At 40.8% G+C, this 18757-nt stretch overlaps 2 protein-coding genes across 2 annotated transcripts in view; one reads left to right on the forward strand and one right to left on the reverse strand.

Annotated features, from left to right (window-relative positions):
* Positions 1–3219: 3219 nt before the first annotated feature.
* On the forward strand, positions 3220–6600 carry SRP14 (signal recognition particle 14). Its single transcript, XM_069461681.1, has 5 exons — positions 3220–3298; positions 3446–3518; positions 4022–4134; positions 5582–5614; positions 6102–6600. Exons 1-5 carry the CDS (start codon positions 3275–3277, stop codon positions 6189–6191), a joined length of 333 nt encoding a protein of 110 aa, XP_069317782.1. The 5' UTR covers positions 3220–3274; the 3' UTR covers positions 6192–6600.
* A 371-nt stretch (positions 6601–6971) lies between these two features.
* Positions 6972–18757, reverse strand: part of EIF2AK4 (eukaryotic translation initiation factor 2 alpha kinase 4) — a 96245-nt gene continuing 84459 nt past the window's right edge. Inside the window, exons 33-39 of the mRNA XM_069484768.1 lie at positions 14565–14677; positions 11687–11745; positions 10352–10449; positions 9263–9331; positions 8725–8769; positions 7741–7859; positions 6972–7189 (exon numbers count right to left, since the gene is read on the reverse strand). Of these exons, the coding sequence (XP_069340869.1) occupies positions 7132–7189; positions 7741–7859; positions 8725–8769; positions 9263–9331; positions 10352–10449; positions 11687–11745; positions 14565–14677 (561 nt within the window). The 3' untranslated portion in view covers positions 6972–7131. The remainder of the gene's footprint in view (positions 7190–7740; positions 7860–8724; positions 8770–9262; positions 9332–10351; positions 10450–11686; positions 11746–14564; positions 14678–18757) is intronic.

Here is an 18757-nt window from a genome sequence, read left to right on the forward strand (position 1 = left end):
ATAAGTTAAACAAATCTTTAATAAGTCTATGAGAGTCATGATTTCACCTTTTGAAAAAATTATTGAAAATTATCTTTTAACAGAGGTCTTGTATTTTGTCTCCAATCACTTGGACAAAGAGCAGTAGAACCGGGATTCAAACTCGGGCAGCTAGGAACTAGCGACTGTGTTTTTAACCATTACATTTTCCAGGCAGGGCCAAGTGGAATTGCAGAGTCACTGCAGCTGTGCATTAATCAACCCTAACCTTAGCAAGACCCTCGATCCTCATTCAAACTCTAACCTAAATCTTGACCCTAATTCAGACCTAACTCTAATTAAAACCTAATAAATTAAATTGTGCTCTGAGGAAAAAAACGCGTGACCTCCCCTGCATTTCAGGAGAGATGATCTTAGGTGGAACAAACAGGAATATTTATCCAGGCCCCTTAGGTCCCATGCACTGTTGAGGAACATGGGGTATTTTTCTCTCCTCCTCTTCTTGTAGTAGCCCTGCACATGGGGAAGCAGCCAAGGCTGGTACAAGTGCCTTTTTTCTCTTAGTGCTGCCTAGGCCTTTGATGTGGGAAGGGATTTGGGAGCCATTTGCATTTGGCAGTTCCAGGGTGAGGGAGAGGGAGCAGGACGGTGTCTGGCTTGTGTGACTTGCAGGCAGTGACCTAGCTCCCTGCCTCACATACAAACTTCTCTGCCTCAAGGGCCAAATGCCATTAACCTCTATTATGTATTTCAATTACAATTTGATTAATGATATGTTACCCTAACCACCCATAATTGCAAGTTAGAATTTAGGGTGCTGGACAATATCAAAATTTAACCGTGTCTTATCAACATAAACTTAATTTCATTGTACCTGGAGCTAACTTTATTCCTGACTAATCCTGAACAATACCATTTTTTTAAATTGGGGAATTTATTTTCTTATATATTCTCATAAATCAATTAACTTCATTATTGCTTTTATCCATTGTTTTATATTTTTTATCCCCAAATTTAAAATTTAGCAACATTATTTTATTTCATATTGCTTATTTTTATTATTCTTTTTATTTATGGCAAATGATACTGGTTTTCCATTTATGATAATATTAAATACATTTATTTAAGTATAAAATGAGTCAACTTAAAGAAAAATATTAACTAACAGTACAGGTGATATTAGGATAATGTCAGAAATCAGGATGGTGATGTCTGAGTGATGGAAGGTGTATGGCCTATAAATATAACACTGTCTGATACTGTTTATGGAGCATGTATTATATGCCAGGCCCAATGTTATTGATGGTAGCACTGTCTAGTAGAATCAGCAAGAGTGAAAAGGCTCTATGTCTGTACTGTCCAAGCCACATATGGCTACTGAATCCTTGAAATGTGGCTAGTGTGACTGAGGAATTAAAAATTTTTTAAATTTAATTTTAATTAACTTAAATATAAATATTCATATTTACCATGTTAGAGCAAGCCTAAGGATCTTACATTCAGTATTTTATAAAATCTTCATAACATCAATGAAATAAGCATTATTATTGTCATTTTGTTTTTTTTTTTTTTTTTTTTGAGACAGAGTCTCACTTTGTTGCCCGGGCTAGAGTGAGTGCCGTGGCGTCAGCCTAGCTCACAGCAACCTCAAACTCCTGGGCTTAAGCGATCCTACTGCCTCAGCTTCCCAAGCAGCTAGGACTACAGGCATGTGCCACCACGCCCAGCTAATTTTTTCTATATATATTTTTAGTTGTCCATGTAATTTCTTTCTATTTTTAGTAGAGACGGAGGGCGGGGGGCGGGGGGCGGGTGTCTCACTCTTGCTCAGGCTGGTCTCGAACTCCTGACCGAGCTATCCACCTGCTTCGGCCTCCCAGAGTGCTAGGATTACAGGCTTGAGCCACCGCACCTGGCCCCTTTTGCCTCTTAATGTTCCCATCCAATCCCATATGAGTCCTGTTGGCTCTATTTTCAAGTATATGCTAATCTTGTTGCAAACATGCTAGCAACTGTACATCTGCAAAAACCTCAGTGGTAGGCGGGATGGCCTCCTAAAGATGTCTATGTCCTGTTTAAAACTTCCTTAACAAGAACCTTTTCTTTGTATTTGGAACAAAATCAAAGCTTACCATGGCCATAGGCCCTAGGTGATCTGGTCACCGGCTACCTCTCCATACTCCTTTGCTCCTTGTTCCACATTCCCTCTTCACCCCACCTCACCTCCCAGCCTTGTGGGCACAGGGCAATTTGTTTTCCCTTTGGAGCTCTTGCTCTAGAAATTCTCTTTGAGAAACTGTGCCCTCAGAGCTTTGGATGGCTGGCCCCTTCAGCTTTCAGCTCAAAGTTCTGCTCTTCAGAGAGAACTCCCTGACCCCAACCCTTGCCACGGTCATTTATATCATCCTGCTTAGTTTTCTTCACAGCACTCATTATATGGAGCTATATGACCACTTGTTTGCTTGTTGATTGTTTATTTCTTCCCTACCCCTTTAACCCAAGTTCCAGGAAACCAGGAACTTAGCTTGTCATATCCTGTAGTACCCCTAACCCTTACAACAGTGCCTGGCACAGGCTAAGATGCACTCAGCAAAAACCCGTTGTGTGAAAACGATTGACTTTACCGAGGGCTCAGAGTTCAAGTTGGCTACTAGCAGAGCAGGGCCAAAACCCGGGACTCTGGGCTCCAGTCTCCCGTGCTGGAGCTGTGGATTAGCATTTAGGGCCACACAGTCTGGTCAGAGGAGAGTTCAAAGGACCTTCATGGGAATTTATTACAGTGATGACAATGATAATGAAAAGAACAACAGCTAATGCTTATTGAGCACTTTCTATGTTTCAGACACTGTACTACATGTTTACTATAAATTTCATGTACTCTTCACAACCACACTGTGAAGCAGATACCCTTATTATCCTCACTTTAATGACGAGGAAACCGAAGCACTGAACTGTTAGGTAACTTGTCTAACATAGAGGTGACTACACACAACTATAGGTTTCCATGACATCTTTCTTTTGCTCTCAGTCCTCCACACTGAGTGGGGTGAGAGGACTTTTGGTCTGTGACATCTCAGGTCAGCCCCAGCGCCCTGCCGGTCCTTTCTCCCCCGGGACAAGCGGAGAAGCCCCAGGACGCGGACGCGAGGCGGGAGGGGCGGGGAGAAGAGGGCGGAGGCAGGGATTGGTGGAAGAGAATCGAAGCCTGACAGCGGAAGTCCCGCCCAGCCGAGGCCAACCTTCCGGCTCTAACCGCTTGGCTTTACGCGGGCCGAGGGGAGCCAGAACCGCTGGGATGGTCCTCCTGGAGAGCGAGCAGGTATGGCCACACCTGGCCGGCCGAGGGGCGGGTGCAATTCAGGGCTTAGATCCAGACCTCTGTCTCGGTTTGCGGGAGGGGCGGGGACTTGACGCGGCGGGGCGAGGATTTGGGGCTGCTGACAGGGCCGGGTTTGTTGTGTTCCAGTTCCTGACGGAGCTGACCAGGCTGTTCCAGAAGTGCCGGTTGTCGGGCAGCGTGTACATCACCTTGAAGAAGTGTAAGCAGCCGTCGTCGCGGCAGGGCTGGAAGGAAGCTAGGAGAGGGCGCCTTGGAAGCCTAGCGATGCCTGGCCCGGGTGCTAAATGTCTAGGAGTCACTGGGGTCTCTTTGTGGAGGAACGCCGCGTTCTCCTATCTTCCTCCACCTTGTGCTGGGCACATTCGGGGCTTAGCGTCCGGAGACTATTAGGGATTGTGGCTTGTGCGGCCCCCGGCCACCTAGGTCGGTTGCAAGAGGCCCCGAGCATGTCGGGGCTTTTCTTTTTGTCGGGGATCCCAAACCGCGCCACGATTAGTGAGGTTTAGTATGTTTTGATGTTATAGTGTTTCTCCAAGGTTTGGCCAAAACGTAATCGGGGATGATGTGGTTAACAAACAGAACTAGAGCGGTGGGCGTGGATTAGGTCACCTCTTTTTGTCTCTCTATTTTCACTTTTTGTCTATCAGCAAGGTATGCGTGTGTGGCCATGGCTGTGTTCACCAGAATGTGTTTTTCATGCAGATGATGGTCGAACTAAACCCGTTCCAAAGAAAGGTTCTGTGGAGGGCTTTGAGCCCTCAGACAACAAGTGTCTGTTGAGAGCCACTGATGGGAAAAAGAAGATCAGCACTGTGGTGAGTTGTTCGATTCCTAAGGCTACATTTTGGAGTTTAAAGACTTGAACTTAGCTGAGGATGGGGCATATCTGAACAAGGCTTTTTTTTTGTTTTTTTTCCCCCAACATCAAGACTATAGCGTAGTTCCCGAGCTGTTTTGGGACCAGGACCTTCCTTTACTACTTTAGTAGTAGAAACCTCAACAATAAAATCGAAATGAAGAAGGTAGAGGCCCAACACTTATTAGTTTTGCTAAAATTTTTGTGGAAATAAAATTAGCATGTTGGTCCATACTCGTAGTAGTGTAAGCAGTTGCATAAATGTTTGATTCCTTATCCCTTTACTGTGCTTTCAATAAATGGTTTCTTGGTACCAGATGATTTTACTTTTGAGCTGTTATTCCCTTATCTTGGTGGGTCTCAGCACTCACATGGGTATATGTTAGGCTTTGTATTTGAGAAAATTTGCATTCAGTCAAGAGCCTTAGTCTTTCCTTTGGGTGGAGGGGGAATATGGCCAAGGAAGAGACTCCCTGGATTCTGAGTGAATACTTTTTTATTCCCCTGTGGCAGAACCAGACTGCCCTCTAATCACATTAGTGTAGGATATTCTTGAGCATGTAGATTGTAATTAGTTGATAAGTCTCCCTTTATAAATTATCTTGAGAAGACTTTCACAGTAAAGTAAGCTTATGTGGTTTTTAAAATTAAGTTGGATACCATGAAACATGAAAACCTAAGGAATCTTCTTCAGAGGTAGAATTTCCTTTGTGATAGCTTGCATTGTGCTTAAACAGGCCTGAATTAATGGAAGGCAGTTTAAAAAATAAGATGGCGAGGGAGGAATTTAAATGTATCCTGCACAAAAAATTAATACTGAGAAGTCCTTTGACATCTCTCAGAACCCAGGGAGAAAACTATGCCATCTATATAAGGGATTTCAAGAGGTTGAGAAACACAGCTACTTTAGGAATCCATAGCTTGATGCAATCTCACGTGGAAAAAGATGCAGAGCTACTTTGCTTGTTCCCTAGGCAGAGGAAAGTGGAATAGAAAAATAGCTGCTAGTGTATTACAACCCCTGAAGTTGGGAAGAAGTATTTTAACATATTGACTGCCACACTAGGAAAAAATTTTTTTCCTTGGGGCCACAGGGTTTTATTATGAAAATAGAATAAAAACTTCAAAAACAAAACAACCCAAATTTAATGAAAAATTTGTTATTTTTTATTGTTTTCTGTGAGTTATATGCAACTTGAAAAATAGTTCTCTAGGCTCCCAAGGTGAGTTACATATGCTTCACGAGTCCCCAGGCTCAAAACTAGCATGAGTTAAATAACTCATGTGGCAGTTCATGTGTTAAAAATTAGGATGTTGTCTTCATGAGTCTTCTGAGATACTATCTAGGGTAGAACAGAGGATACCTATATAGGTAACGGGTGACCTCTTTTCTCTTCCTTTTTCAGGTGAGCTCCAAAGAAGTGAATAAGTTTCAGATGGTGAGTTTCTGATGTTCTCTGTGTTCCCCTTCTCAGGGCAAGAGTCAGCACAGTAGTGAGGACTGGGTAAGATTGATATTTGGGTTCACTGCTCTCCTGTGGTGTAAGTTTTACCAGTATTTTTCAAGTAAAAGCTGCCAGGCTATGAGTTTCAACACCAATATTGTCTTTCTTTCTCATTTTTTAAGCTTGATTTTGTTGTCTTAGGCTTCAGATGTGCTCTACCTATAGTGTAGTTGAACCAGAAGTTGCCAGCAGTTTTCCCTTAATAAAAAGTAAAAATTCTGCAACTCTCTGTGAGCAAGTGTTGCAGAAGCTGCTATGTGAACGAGTGTTTTACGTTTATATCATTTTCCATTAAAAGTATCCCATGGTCTTACATTCTTTATCAGGTGGGTTTCTGATTTTGGCTACCCATTATGGAAATACGGCAGCTCCTCCACCAATGTGCACCCTTCCAGCTAAGGTCATGTTCTGTGTTTTGCAGGCTTATTCCAACCTTCTGAGAGCTAACATGGATGGGCTGAAGAAGAGGGACAAAAAGAGCAAGAATAAGAAGAGCAAAGCAGCACAGTGAAGGATACTGAGTTTCCTGCTTTCACCAACTAACCACTGAATTGCTATTTTTCCTTTGGTTTTTACTTTTGGCCACAAAGCTTAGTTTCTGGTTCCCCCACACTAATTGTTTTCATGTGAGATTAGGGTCATTTTATAGAAAGGGGTTGCAATGTTTACAGGGTAGTTGTGGTGAGAAGCCAGTTTATTTTAGATCTAGCAAATTCATCTGTGCTGCATGGTTGTATATTCCTGGATTATAGATTAAAAGTCTCAGTAATCTCTGTGAGGAGCAGTGTCTCATTAAACATGTCGCTTTATCAGCACTGACCGTCTCTTATTCCTTTTCCTAACCCATTTTAATAGTTCTGGCAATAACTACTAATTCTGGAATGATGCGATTAATGAATGGGTTTTAGCCCTATCTTCTAGGTTATTGGAATTGAAACCTGACAATTTTATAAAAAGTCATATTAACTCATGGGCATTCGTCTCACCTGGCTGTATAATTTTATCATCATAGTTCATTTAGCAAATTTGAATGAATTCTCATAAATGAGACTTTGCTTAACCGCCTTAGGAGAAACATATTACAAAATCATTAAGACTAAAGATTCCAAGGTAACGGTGATTTTTGGTTTCTTTATGTCCTTTAGTTTGGACGTTTTCATGGGTTTAGTCATTATGGCCAAGGGAAGAACAAGGATGTTTTCTTGTGTTCCAGCTCCATAAAACCTTTAGTATTAATAGATTTGTAATTAAAAAGCAGCAGATATATGAAAGCATTTATTAAATCCAAAAAGATAAATTCACAATATATGTGAAAAACTAACAAAGCTCAACTTTGTAGGACAGCTTCTTAGAATTGAAAGTTAATTTAAAATTACAACGAATGTACAACATTCCATTATTCCAGTAAAAGCCCCTGTCTGTTTGAACATTGTAATGACAGTTCTTTAGGGTTAAAATAAGATTCTGTAGTAGTCATCTCTGTAGCTATACAGGAATAGCACAGACACCCTGCAAAAGAAAGGAAAAAGTAGATTATAAGGACAGACTCAGTTTAATAAGTGAAGAACAGAGTTAATATATTGTTAGGACATTTAACTTTAGGAGCACTGTTTAATCAAAAACAAGATGGAAGGCCAGTCACGAAAAATGACATAGGTTTTACAGAAGGTATGACTGGCAAGGGTCTGCAGATAAGGTCCTACGTAAGGAGAACACCATTCGCCTCACAGGCTTCCCTGTTGCCTTTTAAATGAATGATAACATGAATGACTGGCATTTTGACATAAGCAAAGTAATCACAGTTATTTTCTTTCATTTAAATGTACTTCTAGAAGTGAGTTACCTGGGTGAATGACATAATTGGGATATATAGGACCACTGTGTTTTGTTACTGATGACATTGTGACTGTGATTCACAGTCCAAGCAAGCGGTACTGGCTGCCACCTCTAACAACTTACCAGTCATCAGACCTCAACAAGACAACAAAATGTGCGTCACTCTGAAACCCCTCCTGGAATTTTAACCATGTGAAACCTGCTATGCCTAAATAATAACTTACTTTTTTTCTACTTTGATGTTATAAATTTCATCACAGACTAATTTGAGGTATCTCTGCTTCGGCAGGCGTGACAGCAGCTGCTTCACAGTTGTGTTAAATGCCTGTTCATCAGCATCCCACTAGGAAAAAGCAGATAACACTTAACAGGGCACCAGGACCTACCAACTGGCTTTTTCTGGGTCACTGATGAAATTCCAATGCCATTCCCCTTTTCAAGTATGCCAGGAGAATCAGTTACAGGGAGATGGTAGAACTGGTGCCAAGACTGCTGGGGTTTTTCCTTTGAAGCATCAATTTTCTTTAAAACAAGACTACCTAATTAGAGCCTGATTAATAACACTGCAGCCCTGGTGTGCTAATTTGACTTTTCTGCCTACTGTTTACTTCTTGTGAAATGAAAATATCAGCTGTGTGTCCACTTGACTGTCAATAAATTGCCAGTATAGGGGTATATGCTTATTTGTAAGAGAACAACGGAACATGAAATATTAATTCTGGGGCAAAGTTCATTTTTAATTTAATCTTCGATGAAATCTCTGGATAGACAAAAAAATATTCTTTGATAAGACTTTGCAAAAATCACCTATAGCTATTAAAGTATTCTTTTTTCTTTTTTTTGTAGAGACAGGGTCTTGCTCTGTCACTCAGGCTAGAGTGCAGTGGCATGATCATAGCTCACTGCAACTTTGAACTCCTGGGCTCAAGTGATCCTCCTGCCTCAGCCTCCTCAGTAGCTGGGATGATAGGCGTGAGCTTCCATGCTTGGCTTGAAATTTTTAAAAGTCACTAGAAAAGTATGATTCCTTCAACATAGGATTTAGGAATACATATGTCACATAAAAGGAACAATGTTACTAAATTCCTGGAGCTGTCAGAAAACTAAGAAAATTTAATGCTGTTTTCAATATTTTTTTTGGCAAACTAACAGCAAAGATCTGGGTGGGATCTTAAAGGCCACAGTATAGAAGAGTTCATATTGCTTACCTCTAATGATAAAAACTGTAAGATTGTTTCTTTGGGTAGATCCACCTGTTAATACATAAAAATGTACATCTATCAGGGAACTCACATGTTGACTATGATGGCACTTCGGATGGGGTAATATGAATAGGGTTGACAGAGGCTGGGATGGAAGGTGCAGTGGTATGTAGCACTGGTGAACTAATAAGCAGTGGAAACTGAATTCCCGTCCCTACACACCACTCCCCAAAGGTCTGACACTGCTACATGCGCTTGAGTATAGGCTTAGTAAGGCAAAGGCCTGAAACATTTAGAAAAGGTTGATTTTGTTTGTCATTTCCCCCCTCCGTATTTCAGAGGAAGAAATAAGAGAAACAAACAAAAACCTTCAATTTCCCCCACAGTTCTTTACAGGTTTAGATTAGCACCTGGTTCACAGTGACAATAAGGCCTGCATCCAAGTACCACTGACACTGAGCAAAAACGCCCTGAACCTAAGGCAACTATTTTGACAGTATAGACAGAGGCGATCTTCAAAATATTAAAGAAAGAAGCAACTTACAGCCAAAATTTCAATTTCACTGCTTTTTTGATGTAAGTTGGCAAGGGAGGTCTGAAGTCGGGTTTGTACCTAACAAGAAGAAAATGGAATTCAGAACATGTTAAACCAAGCCATAGTTTTTGCCATCTTATTTCCTATTCCAGGAAACAATAGAATGACAAACCAAAACCTAAAAAGGATTCCAAATAGTGTCTAAAGATTTGTTTTTAATATGCCTCAGAAAAAGGGGTGTCTAGGTATTATGATCTCGGGGGAAATAAGGTTTTTATAACCTATCTTGATCACTTGTTTAATAATCCTTATCACTTCTTTATAATTTTAAAATGATACCCAATAAGAACTCAGTACAGTGAAACAGTATACACAGAAGCAGAGAGATTTTAGTATATAGCTAAATTAGAAGTAAATGGGTTTCCACCCAAATCCTGAGAAACAGCTAGGAGAGTTCACACAAATAAAGTATCCGATCTTTCACATTTCAGTCTAATTACATTTCTAAATAATGGCTCTTAACTCCCCCTTTCCCATATGTCCACAGCACACTCTAACTCTCATATTCAGTATACTTAAGCTCAGCATTCTAGTACCTATTTTCTTCTATTGTTCTCTAACTATATAATGAACATGCTTCTAAGGTTATAAACTTTCTGAGGACATGGGCCATGTTAGTTAATGTCTTTTATATTGTACACAGCCCTTAGCACACCATCAGGCATATAGCAGATAACAAAACCACGTAAGGAATGAGAAACCTGCTTTAAGTCTTGTGATCAGCCTCTTCTGCTTTGTTATTTAGAGCAAAACCAAACAAACCCAGACTGCCATTAGAGTCAGATTAGAAAGTTTTCGTTTAGATGCAATCATTCTGATAATAGCTGCTTCTATGAGCCCACAGTGTACACTGAGGCCTCTCTGGGGGACAGATGGGGCCGAGTCCTGGCACCAGAGAGATGCTTTGTGCTGAGGAAACTTTCAGAAGCCACCAGTTAGGGAAGTGGGAAGAAAAATATTTCCAAGAAACTCTATGTTTATTATTTTTCTTTCCTATTTTTTTTCTCTTCTGTCCAAAGCAACCCTGGCCTGGCGTACCTGAGTTTCATACCGCCTCCTAGTGCTGGCTGACAGCTTCTCCGGGGCTATCACACTCACAATGGGAACAACTGTTGCTCCATGGATTTCAAACAAACCTGAGACAGAGAGTTTCAGAATTTATGGCCTTATCTCATTCTATTTTATACAACATACTACACAGAGCAGAGTTTATTAGTAGACATCCCGTCATGATTCTAAGGGCCAGATCATGTCTGAGCCCTGTTTTCTATTTATGCAAGCACCTGCACTTGACCAAGGGGGAGCCCTGAACCCCAATACCCAGCGCTGTTGACGCTTCTGTCAAGTGGGGGTAACTTTGTCAGAAGGCACAGGGAGGCCACATGAGTCACCAAAACCTCACGAACCTAAGAAAATCAAGCTTGAAATCTCCCAAACTCTAATACTTCCTTAAATTCCTCAAAGTAGTTAAAATCTGATGGTGACACAAAGTCAATGCTAACAGAAATGAATGGGACTCAATTATGTTAAAAGGCAAATATGTTTCCTCGTGGACTTAATGGAATCCTCCTTTTTCAGTAAGGCTGATAGAGGTGATGAAACCAAAGGCATGACTACCAGCACTGTTCCCTCTTTGCTTTCATGAAAATAAAATTTATATAGTGTCTTTTTCTAAGGATTTCAAAATACTTTTCTTCAATTCTCTGTAGGAGGAAATATTCCAGGAAAAATATCCACATGTCATCTACATAATGAATTGAGTAAAATGAAGATTAAATCACTTGTAAAAATAAGACAGAGATATACCAGAAGAATGACCTAAATTATAGTAGTTTTTTTTTTTTTTTTTTTTTTTTTTTGAGACAGAGTCTCGCTCTGTTGCCCGGGCTAGAGTGAGTGCCGTGGCGTCAGCCTAGCTCACAGCAACCTCAAACTCCTGGGCTCAAGCAATCCTCCTGCCTCAGCCTCCCGAGTAGCTGGGACTACAGGCATGTGCCACCATGCCCGGCTAATTTTTTTCTATATATATATTTAGCTGTCTATATAATTTCTTTCTATTTTTAGTAGAGATGGGGTCTCGATCTTGCTCAGGCTGGTCTCGAACTCCTGAGCTCAAACGATCCGCCCACCTCGGCCTCCCAGAGTGCTAGGATTACAGGCGTGAGCCACCGCGCCCGGCCTAGTAGTTTTATCATTTTCTAGGATGTGGGTTTCAAAGCAAAGGGATGAATTCTTACAGAGTACAATTTATTATATACATGTTACTTAAAAAAGGTATTTCCAATGTCACAAGCAGTTAGCCACAGTCATAAGTCCTTAAAGCAAACATACACACAAGCATTATCATGTTCGGATCATAATTAGTAATTATACCTGAAGCATTAGAAAATGACCCCTTCAGATTTTGTACTGCAAGATTATCGGAAGCTTCTCTAAAAACAAGCAAACAAAAACAATTAGAAAACAGTCAATACGGCAAAAGCAACACAGATAACTTACAGTGAGCTACAGGTACACTGAGCCACTTTTTCTGTTAAATATAAAAACATATTATTCTTAGTTATTAGTGGGAGGAAAAACAAAAATCCACAACAAAAAATCTGCACTTAGTTATGCTTTTGGCCAAGAGCAAGTAAAAAATGATAAAGGATGTCTTGTCAAGTTAACAAATACATAAAGAAAACATTTTGATTTATTCAGCTGGGTTTGAAACCCTGAATCCACACATGAAATATAACAGGAGTTCTTTCCGCCCCCCTCATAATACAAGGAAACATGAGCAACAGCGTGCCCCACCTTCTCTACGGCAGCCTTGGCGACCACCCAAGGGAGAACATTTGGTAAATAAGGATATTCTTTCAAAAGCTGTGAATGGATGTTCTTTCAAATGCTGTGAATTAATTTATAGCCGCTGAGAGACGCAACAGCAACAGGGAAATAATCATTTGCATGGAGGGAAGACTCTGAACCTTTCCCAGCTAAAACTAAATCCCATTTAGCCTTTTAAGTGTCTTAATATCATTTGTTCGCTCATACTCACTGCTATTTAGTTAGCTATTTGTGGTTTTCTCTTCTAAACCTCTGTCTTTGATTTGGATCTGTAATTCTTTTTTTTTTTTTTTGTTGAGACAGAGTCTCACTTTGTTGCCCAGGCTAGAGTGAGTGCCGTGGCGTCAGCCTAGCTCACAGCAACCTCAAACTCCTGGGCTCAAGCGATCCTACTGCCTCAGCCTCCCGAGTAGCTGGGACTACAGGCATGCGCCACTATGCCCAGCTAATTTTTTCTATGTATAGATTTTTAGGTGTCCATATAATGTCTTTCTATTTTTAGTAGAGACGGGGTCTCGCTCAGGCTGGTCTCGAACTCCTGACCTTGAGCAATCCACCCGCCTCGGCCTCCCAGAGTGCTAGGATTACAGGCGTGAGCCACCGCGCCCGGCCTGGATCTGTAATTCTAATACCGGCCACTTCAAGAACATTACATTCCCTCAGAAAAGCCTGATGGTGAATTTATTAAAGCGAGGTGCAAATGGGAAGTGGGGGGACATGAGAGGAAGAAGAAAGCAAGGAGATCTATTTTCCATAAGCCAGGATTTCACAATCTTAGCACTACTGACTTTTTGGGCCAGATAATTCTTTGTAGGATGTTTTAGTAACACAATCCTGGCCTCTACTAGACACCAGAGGCACTCCTTAGCTTTTTTTTTTGCTTTTCTTTTTTATTCTTATTTCAGCATATTGTGGGGGTATAAAAGTTTAGGTTACGTATATTGCCCTTGCCCCCTCCTCCTTAGCTTTGACAACCGAAATGTCTCCAGACATTGCCGGATGTCCCCTGGGGGGCATAATCACTGCTGGTTGATAATCACTAATGTAAGCCAAAAAAAATTATGATAGGGTGTTTTTTGATTATGAGCATATACATAAGGGTTGTAAATATATAGAAAAGCTTAATAAAGATCCCTTAGAATCCCACTAACCAGAAATAACTACAATTAAAAATTTGGAACATTCTTCCAGGCATTTTTCCATGTATAGGTTGCATATTTTGGTTAAAACAAAATGGGATATTATACAGCCTATTTGTGGACATCCTTCCATGCCGATAAACTCAGCTTAACTAGAGTCATCACTTTTAAAGGCTGCACAGTATTTCACTGAGTTATTATCATAATTCAAACAATCGTCTTTCTGCCAATGTGTATTCTGATATTATAAATGAGAGATTTCTCCAAGTATGGTCCAGGGACCTTTGGAGGTCCCTGAGATCCTTTTAAAGGGTCTGTAAGGTCACAACTATTTTCATAATAATCCTACTAACGTTAACTGTCCCTTTCACTCTCATTGTCTCACAAACGTGCAATGGAATTTTCCAGAGACGATATGATGTGTGATATCACAACAGATTGAATACAGAAACAAATATGAGAATCATTTCTTCTTCTAAAGCATTAAAAGGGATTACAGGAATATAAAACAATGCACCAAAGAGATTTACAAATATGTTAAACAATGCTACTTTTCTTACTAAATTAATTTTGTTTTGGAAAATATAGTTATTTTCCAATAAGAATATTATATAGGTTAGCATGTAAGGGGGTTATTGTTATTTTAAAATGAATAAATATTTTTAAAATGCTCAAGTTTTAATTTCTAACAAGAATATTGACAGATATAACCCACATAAAAGTTCTTTGGGGTCCTCAAACCAAAAAGTTTGAGAACTGATGTTATAAACAATGCCTTGATAGAAAACTTTGGAATAATTTTTACTATAAATTCCTGAGAGTGGAATTACTGGGTCAATTTTTAAAAATTCTTTTAACTTACTTTGCTAAATTCCTACTCGGATGGCTGATACTCCCATCATGAGCACATGAGATCTTTTCCCAGAACACGTTACAGCTTTCAAAGTACACAGACAAAATACTATTGAAATTTACTGATTAACAGACTGAATAAGATAACAACAGACAGATTTTGGCTCCTTAGGCCTTTCAAAATGATAAACTATTCTGGGAAACGTTATGAAGAACAAAATGTGGAAAGTAAGATATGATTAGTCTTAAACAAGGGGTCATAAAATTAAACTGCTGATTGAGTTATTCAGAAGCAATACTATGGCGCATCAGAAGTAATTCTGACCTGTCTTTATTTCCCAAAAGGATCGAATTGACTTTTAAAACAAATTTATGTTGGTTCTATGTAGGTAATTGCGGTCAGTTTTCTAGGCTTCTGTTGACTAAGTTACCTGATACTCCTTTCGTCACTGACTTTAGTCCTCAGTTTCTGCATAACATGGTCCACAAGGTCAGACTCCAGCACACGCTTCTCTGTTTGCCTTTCCTTCTCAAAAGACTTAACCTGAAAAAGAATGAAACAGACTCATCACTTGGAAGTTTGTGAAACCAGAAGGCTGGCTCGGAGTACCATAGTAACACTATTAATCAACAGTTTAGGTCAGCGGTTCTTAACCAGGGCTGATTTCACTCCCCAGGGGACACATGGCAATGTCTGGAGACATTTTTGGATGTTACAACTGTGGGTGGGTGCAACTGGCACCTAATGGGTAGAGGCCAGAGATCTGCTGAACAATGAACAGTGCAGCCCGTGCAACAAAAAGGTATCTGTCCCCAAATGCTAAAAGTGCCGCTGTCGAGAAACCCTAGTCTGGACTAGTTTATCAGAGATGATAGAATTAAAAAGGCCAAGATGAACCAGCTTCCATTTCATTTGATTTGTTCACGTATTAAACATCCTCTGGTCAATCACCAAGGTTTCTTAGACCTCAGCATCATCTATGAATACAACTCCTCCCTCTCTTTTCTGCACCCAAGTCCTGCCATCCCTCCTTTACGGTACCCGCCCTTTCATCTTCACTCCAACCGGCACCCAACCTTGGCCTGGGCTAGTCCGATATTCTTCACACTGCTGTCCTGTCTTCAATTTTCCCTCACTCTGTTCCATGTCACACATTGCTGCACATTAATTTCTCTTAACTACAACTCCGATGTCCCCTCTGTCCGAAACATTTGTGGGCTCCCCATTGGCTGCTACATTAAGTTCAAATTCCTTGGTTGACATCTGGGCTCTCCATGATCTGGCCATAGCCATGCCCTCCTGCTGAAGTCCCCTTCTTTCCAACCTTCCTGCTTCTCCCAACATCGACTACTCAGAGCAGTACCAGAGTGGTTCTCTGCTGGCCTGCATCTATCTTTTGGACAACTACTGAAGGAACTATCACTTTTGCATACTCCCTTTGCTTAAAGGCCCTTTCAGCATGTATCTATATTCTACCCATCCTTGAGGGTCCAGCATAAATCCCACCACCAACCTGAAGACTTCCTGCTGCCTCTTTTGTAATCTCCCAGGCTGAGGAACCCTCAGAGAACTTCATCTGTAGGACTCTGATGGCATTTAGCATTTTCTAGTTCATAATCCCATACTAATGTCTTATGTTCCCTGCCAGATTGTAGGATCCTTGATAGCAAGGCCTGAGGATTAAATGTCTCTGTATCCTCCATGGCCCCAAATTCAATCCCTCTCACACTGTGAATGCTGAATTGATAAATGATGTGATTTCTTGCTTTTCAAATATGAAAATGATGCTACTGACCCACCATTAATAGAGGCAGCAGCAAAATCAAAAGAGCTAGATAGGCTGGAATGATGTACTGAAATAAAAACATCGCATTTAACAGAGATAAATATAAAGTCCTGTAATTAAAGCCCTCACTGTAGAAGTCTAGCCAGACATGGTGATAACTTGGAAAGGCCAATGGGTTTTATAATAGTTGATGATAAGTTCAGTATGAGCCAAACAGCCACATGGTTGCTAAGATTTAGGTCATCCTAGGTTGTAACAGAAGTACGGTGTCTGGATTGTGGAACGTCAGAGACTCTTCCCATTTAGTCAAAACATGCTAGAGCACTCTGTAGAATTCAGTATCACATTTAAAGAGAGATAGTGACTAAGTAAAGTGTGTCTAGAGGAGGTTCACTAGGAGGGTCAAGGATTTGGAAACCATGTTATAATGAATGGCTTAAGTAACTTAAGTAAGTAATGCTTAAACCAGAAAAGAGGACACTTAAAATGCTATGGCAGCTGTTCCCTAAAACTTCTTCTTTTTTTTTGAGACAGGGTTTCACTCTGTTGCCCAGGCAGGAGTGCAGTGGTGTAATCCCAGCTCACTGCCGCCTTGAACTCCTGGGCTCAAGTGATTCTCCTGCCTCAGCATCCCAAGCAGCTGCGACTAAAGGTACGTGCCACCATACCCAGATAATTTTTGTTTTTCTTTTTTGTAGAGATGAGGTCGTGCCATGTTACCCAGGCTGATCTTGAACTCTGAGATCCCCCTGCCTCGGCCTCTGGGCCTGACCCTAAAATTTACTTCGAAGAAGGAGGAAGAATTAGACATTATTTTGACTATTCTAGAGGGCAGAACTAGGACCAGTGAGTATAAATTTTGGGAAGCACATTCTGATTCAAGTTTTTAAAATCTGCTAATAATTATGGCAGTGTGTTATGACACTGGAATTATCCAGCAAGCCAGATGCTCATCTCTTGGCAATATGGCAGAAGCAATCACTCCTCTGGGAGAGTTTGATTAGTGAGACTTAGGGTCATTTATAATATCGTGATTAACAAGAAGACCAAAAGTGGGGACTTGGAAATTTGCCCACGAAGGATTAACTGCTATGAGAACTGCCCTCCTGCTCTAAACAACTAGAAAACCAAATAAAACAAAAAAACAATGTTTTTTAGACAATGGACAACAAGCAGTGGATGACTATTATCCCTGATAGAAGGGAAACAAACAGAGTGAGCCCCACAGATGCCCAGTATACTGAATTGAAGAAATTTCTGGACTGCAGTGCAGGGAAGGAAAACCTAAACAGGAAGGGGAACCTTTTGAGGGGGAGCTCCAGAGCCTTGCTGAGTTGAGGAGACAGAGTGGAGTTTAGGCAGGCCAAGATGGCTGGAAGTTATGGGGCAGAGGATGAAAAGGAGAGAGCTACATACTCAGAGAAGTAAAGATTTTGAAGCTCTGCAGGTGAGTCCACACACAATTTTGACCAAGCACCGATCTGTGTATGGGTGAGAGGAAACTACCCAAGGCTCAGGGAACAACCACCAGAAATGAGCAGATGTAATAATTCCTGGAACTCATAGGGCTCAGGATAGTTCTTGTTCTTACCAGCCAGAGCCGAGAGGCAACATGATACACAGGGCTTTAGGCAGAACCCTCCAAACGGTATTGCCTTAGCAGTCGGGTAAATCAGCTCTAGACAAAAGGCTGCTTGGAGCTGCCCTAACAAAGCTGAAAATCAAGCCTGGGAAGGATCGAACAGAATGCAAGTATCTTACCTATACCTCAGAACAAAGCCCCACAATATTTACAGGAACATAAGAAAATCCAGCACCCAACAATGTAAAATTCACCATGTCCAACAACGAGTCAAAAATTACTAGGCATGCCGAGTGATAGGAAAATATGACTAATAACCAGGAGAAACATCAATAGATATATACAGACCCAGAAGTGGCAGAGATGATGGAATTAATAGACAAATACCTTAAAACAACTATTACAAATCTTGTAAAGGATGTGAAGGAAACAAGAATGATGCTGAAATGAGAAATGGAAGACATAAAAAAGATACAGTATCTGAAGTGAGAAATGTACTGGAAGGGATTAATAGCAGATTACATATTGCATAAGAAAACATCAATGAACTATACAGGCCGGGCGCGGTGGCTCATGCCTGTAATCCTAGCACTCTGGGAGGCCGAGGTGGGAGGATGCTTGAGCTCAGGAGTTTGAGACCAGCCTGAGCAAGAGTGAGGCCCCATCTCTACTAAAAATAGAAAAATTAGCCGGGCATGGTGGCACACGCCTGTAGTCCCAGCTACTTGGGAGGCTGAGGCAGGAGGATTGCTTGAGCCCAGGAGTTTGAGGTTGCTGTGAGCTAGGCTGACGCCACTACACTCTACCCGGGGCGACAGAGCAAGACTCTATCTAAAAACAAAAACAAAAACAAAAACAGAACTATCTAGAATAAAGCAGAGAGAGGAGAAAAACAAACAGAGCCTCTGTGAGCTGTGGGGCAGTATTAAATGGTTAATATGTTGTCATCAGAGTCCCAGAGGAAATGTGAGAGAAGGGACAGAAAAATATTTGAAGAAATAATGTCTGAAAAATTTCCAAATTTCATGAAAACTATAAACCCCATAGTTTAAAGAAGCCCCATGAACACCAAGTATTAGGGACATAAAGGATACCACACTGGAGCAGAGCACAATCAAACTGCAGAAAACCAGTAATGGAAGAAAATCTTAATAGCTGACAGAAAATAAAAAAATACACTATATACAGAGGATCAAAGCAGACTTTTTAACAGAAACCATGTCAGAAGACAGTAAAACATATCTTCAAAGTGCAA

Source organism: Eulemur rufifrons, chromosome 2 (assembly GCF_041146395.1).
Source record: "Eulemur rufifrons isolate Redbay chromosome 2, OSU_ERuf_1, whole genome shotgun sequence".
In the NCBI taxonomy this organism is placed as follows: Eukaryota; Metazoa; Chordata; class Mammalia; order Primates; family Lemuridae; genus Eulemur; species Eulemur rufifrons.

Excerpts from the sequence above, each read along its gene's own strand:
- SRP14 (XM_069461681.1), top strand. The coding sequence starts at position 3,275 with ATGGTCCTCCTGGAGAGCGAGCAG. Across the intron at positions 3,519-4,021 it reads GTACATCACCTTGAAGAAGT|ATGATGGTCGAACTAAACCC; the intron begins GTAAGCAGCCGT and ends TTTTTCATGCAG. Across the intron at positions 5,615-6,101 it reads AAGTGAATAAGTTTCAGATG|GCTTATTCCAACCTTCTGAG; the intron begins GTGAGTTTCTGA and ends TGTGTTTTGCAG.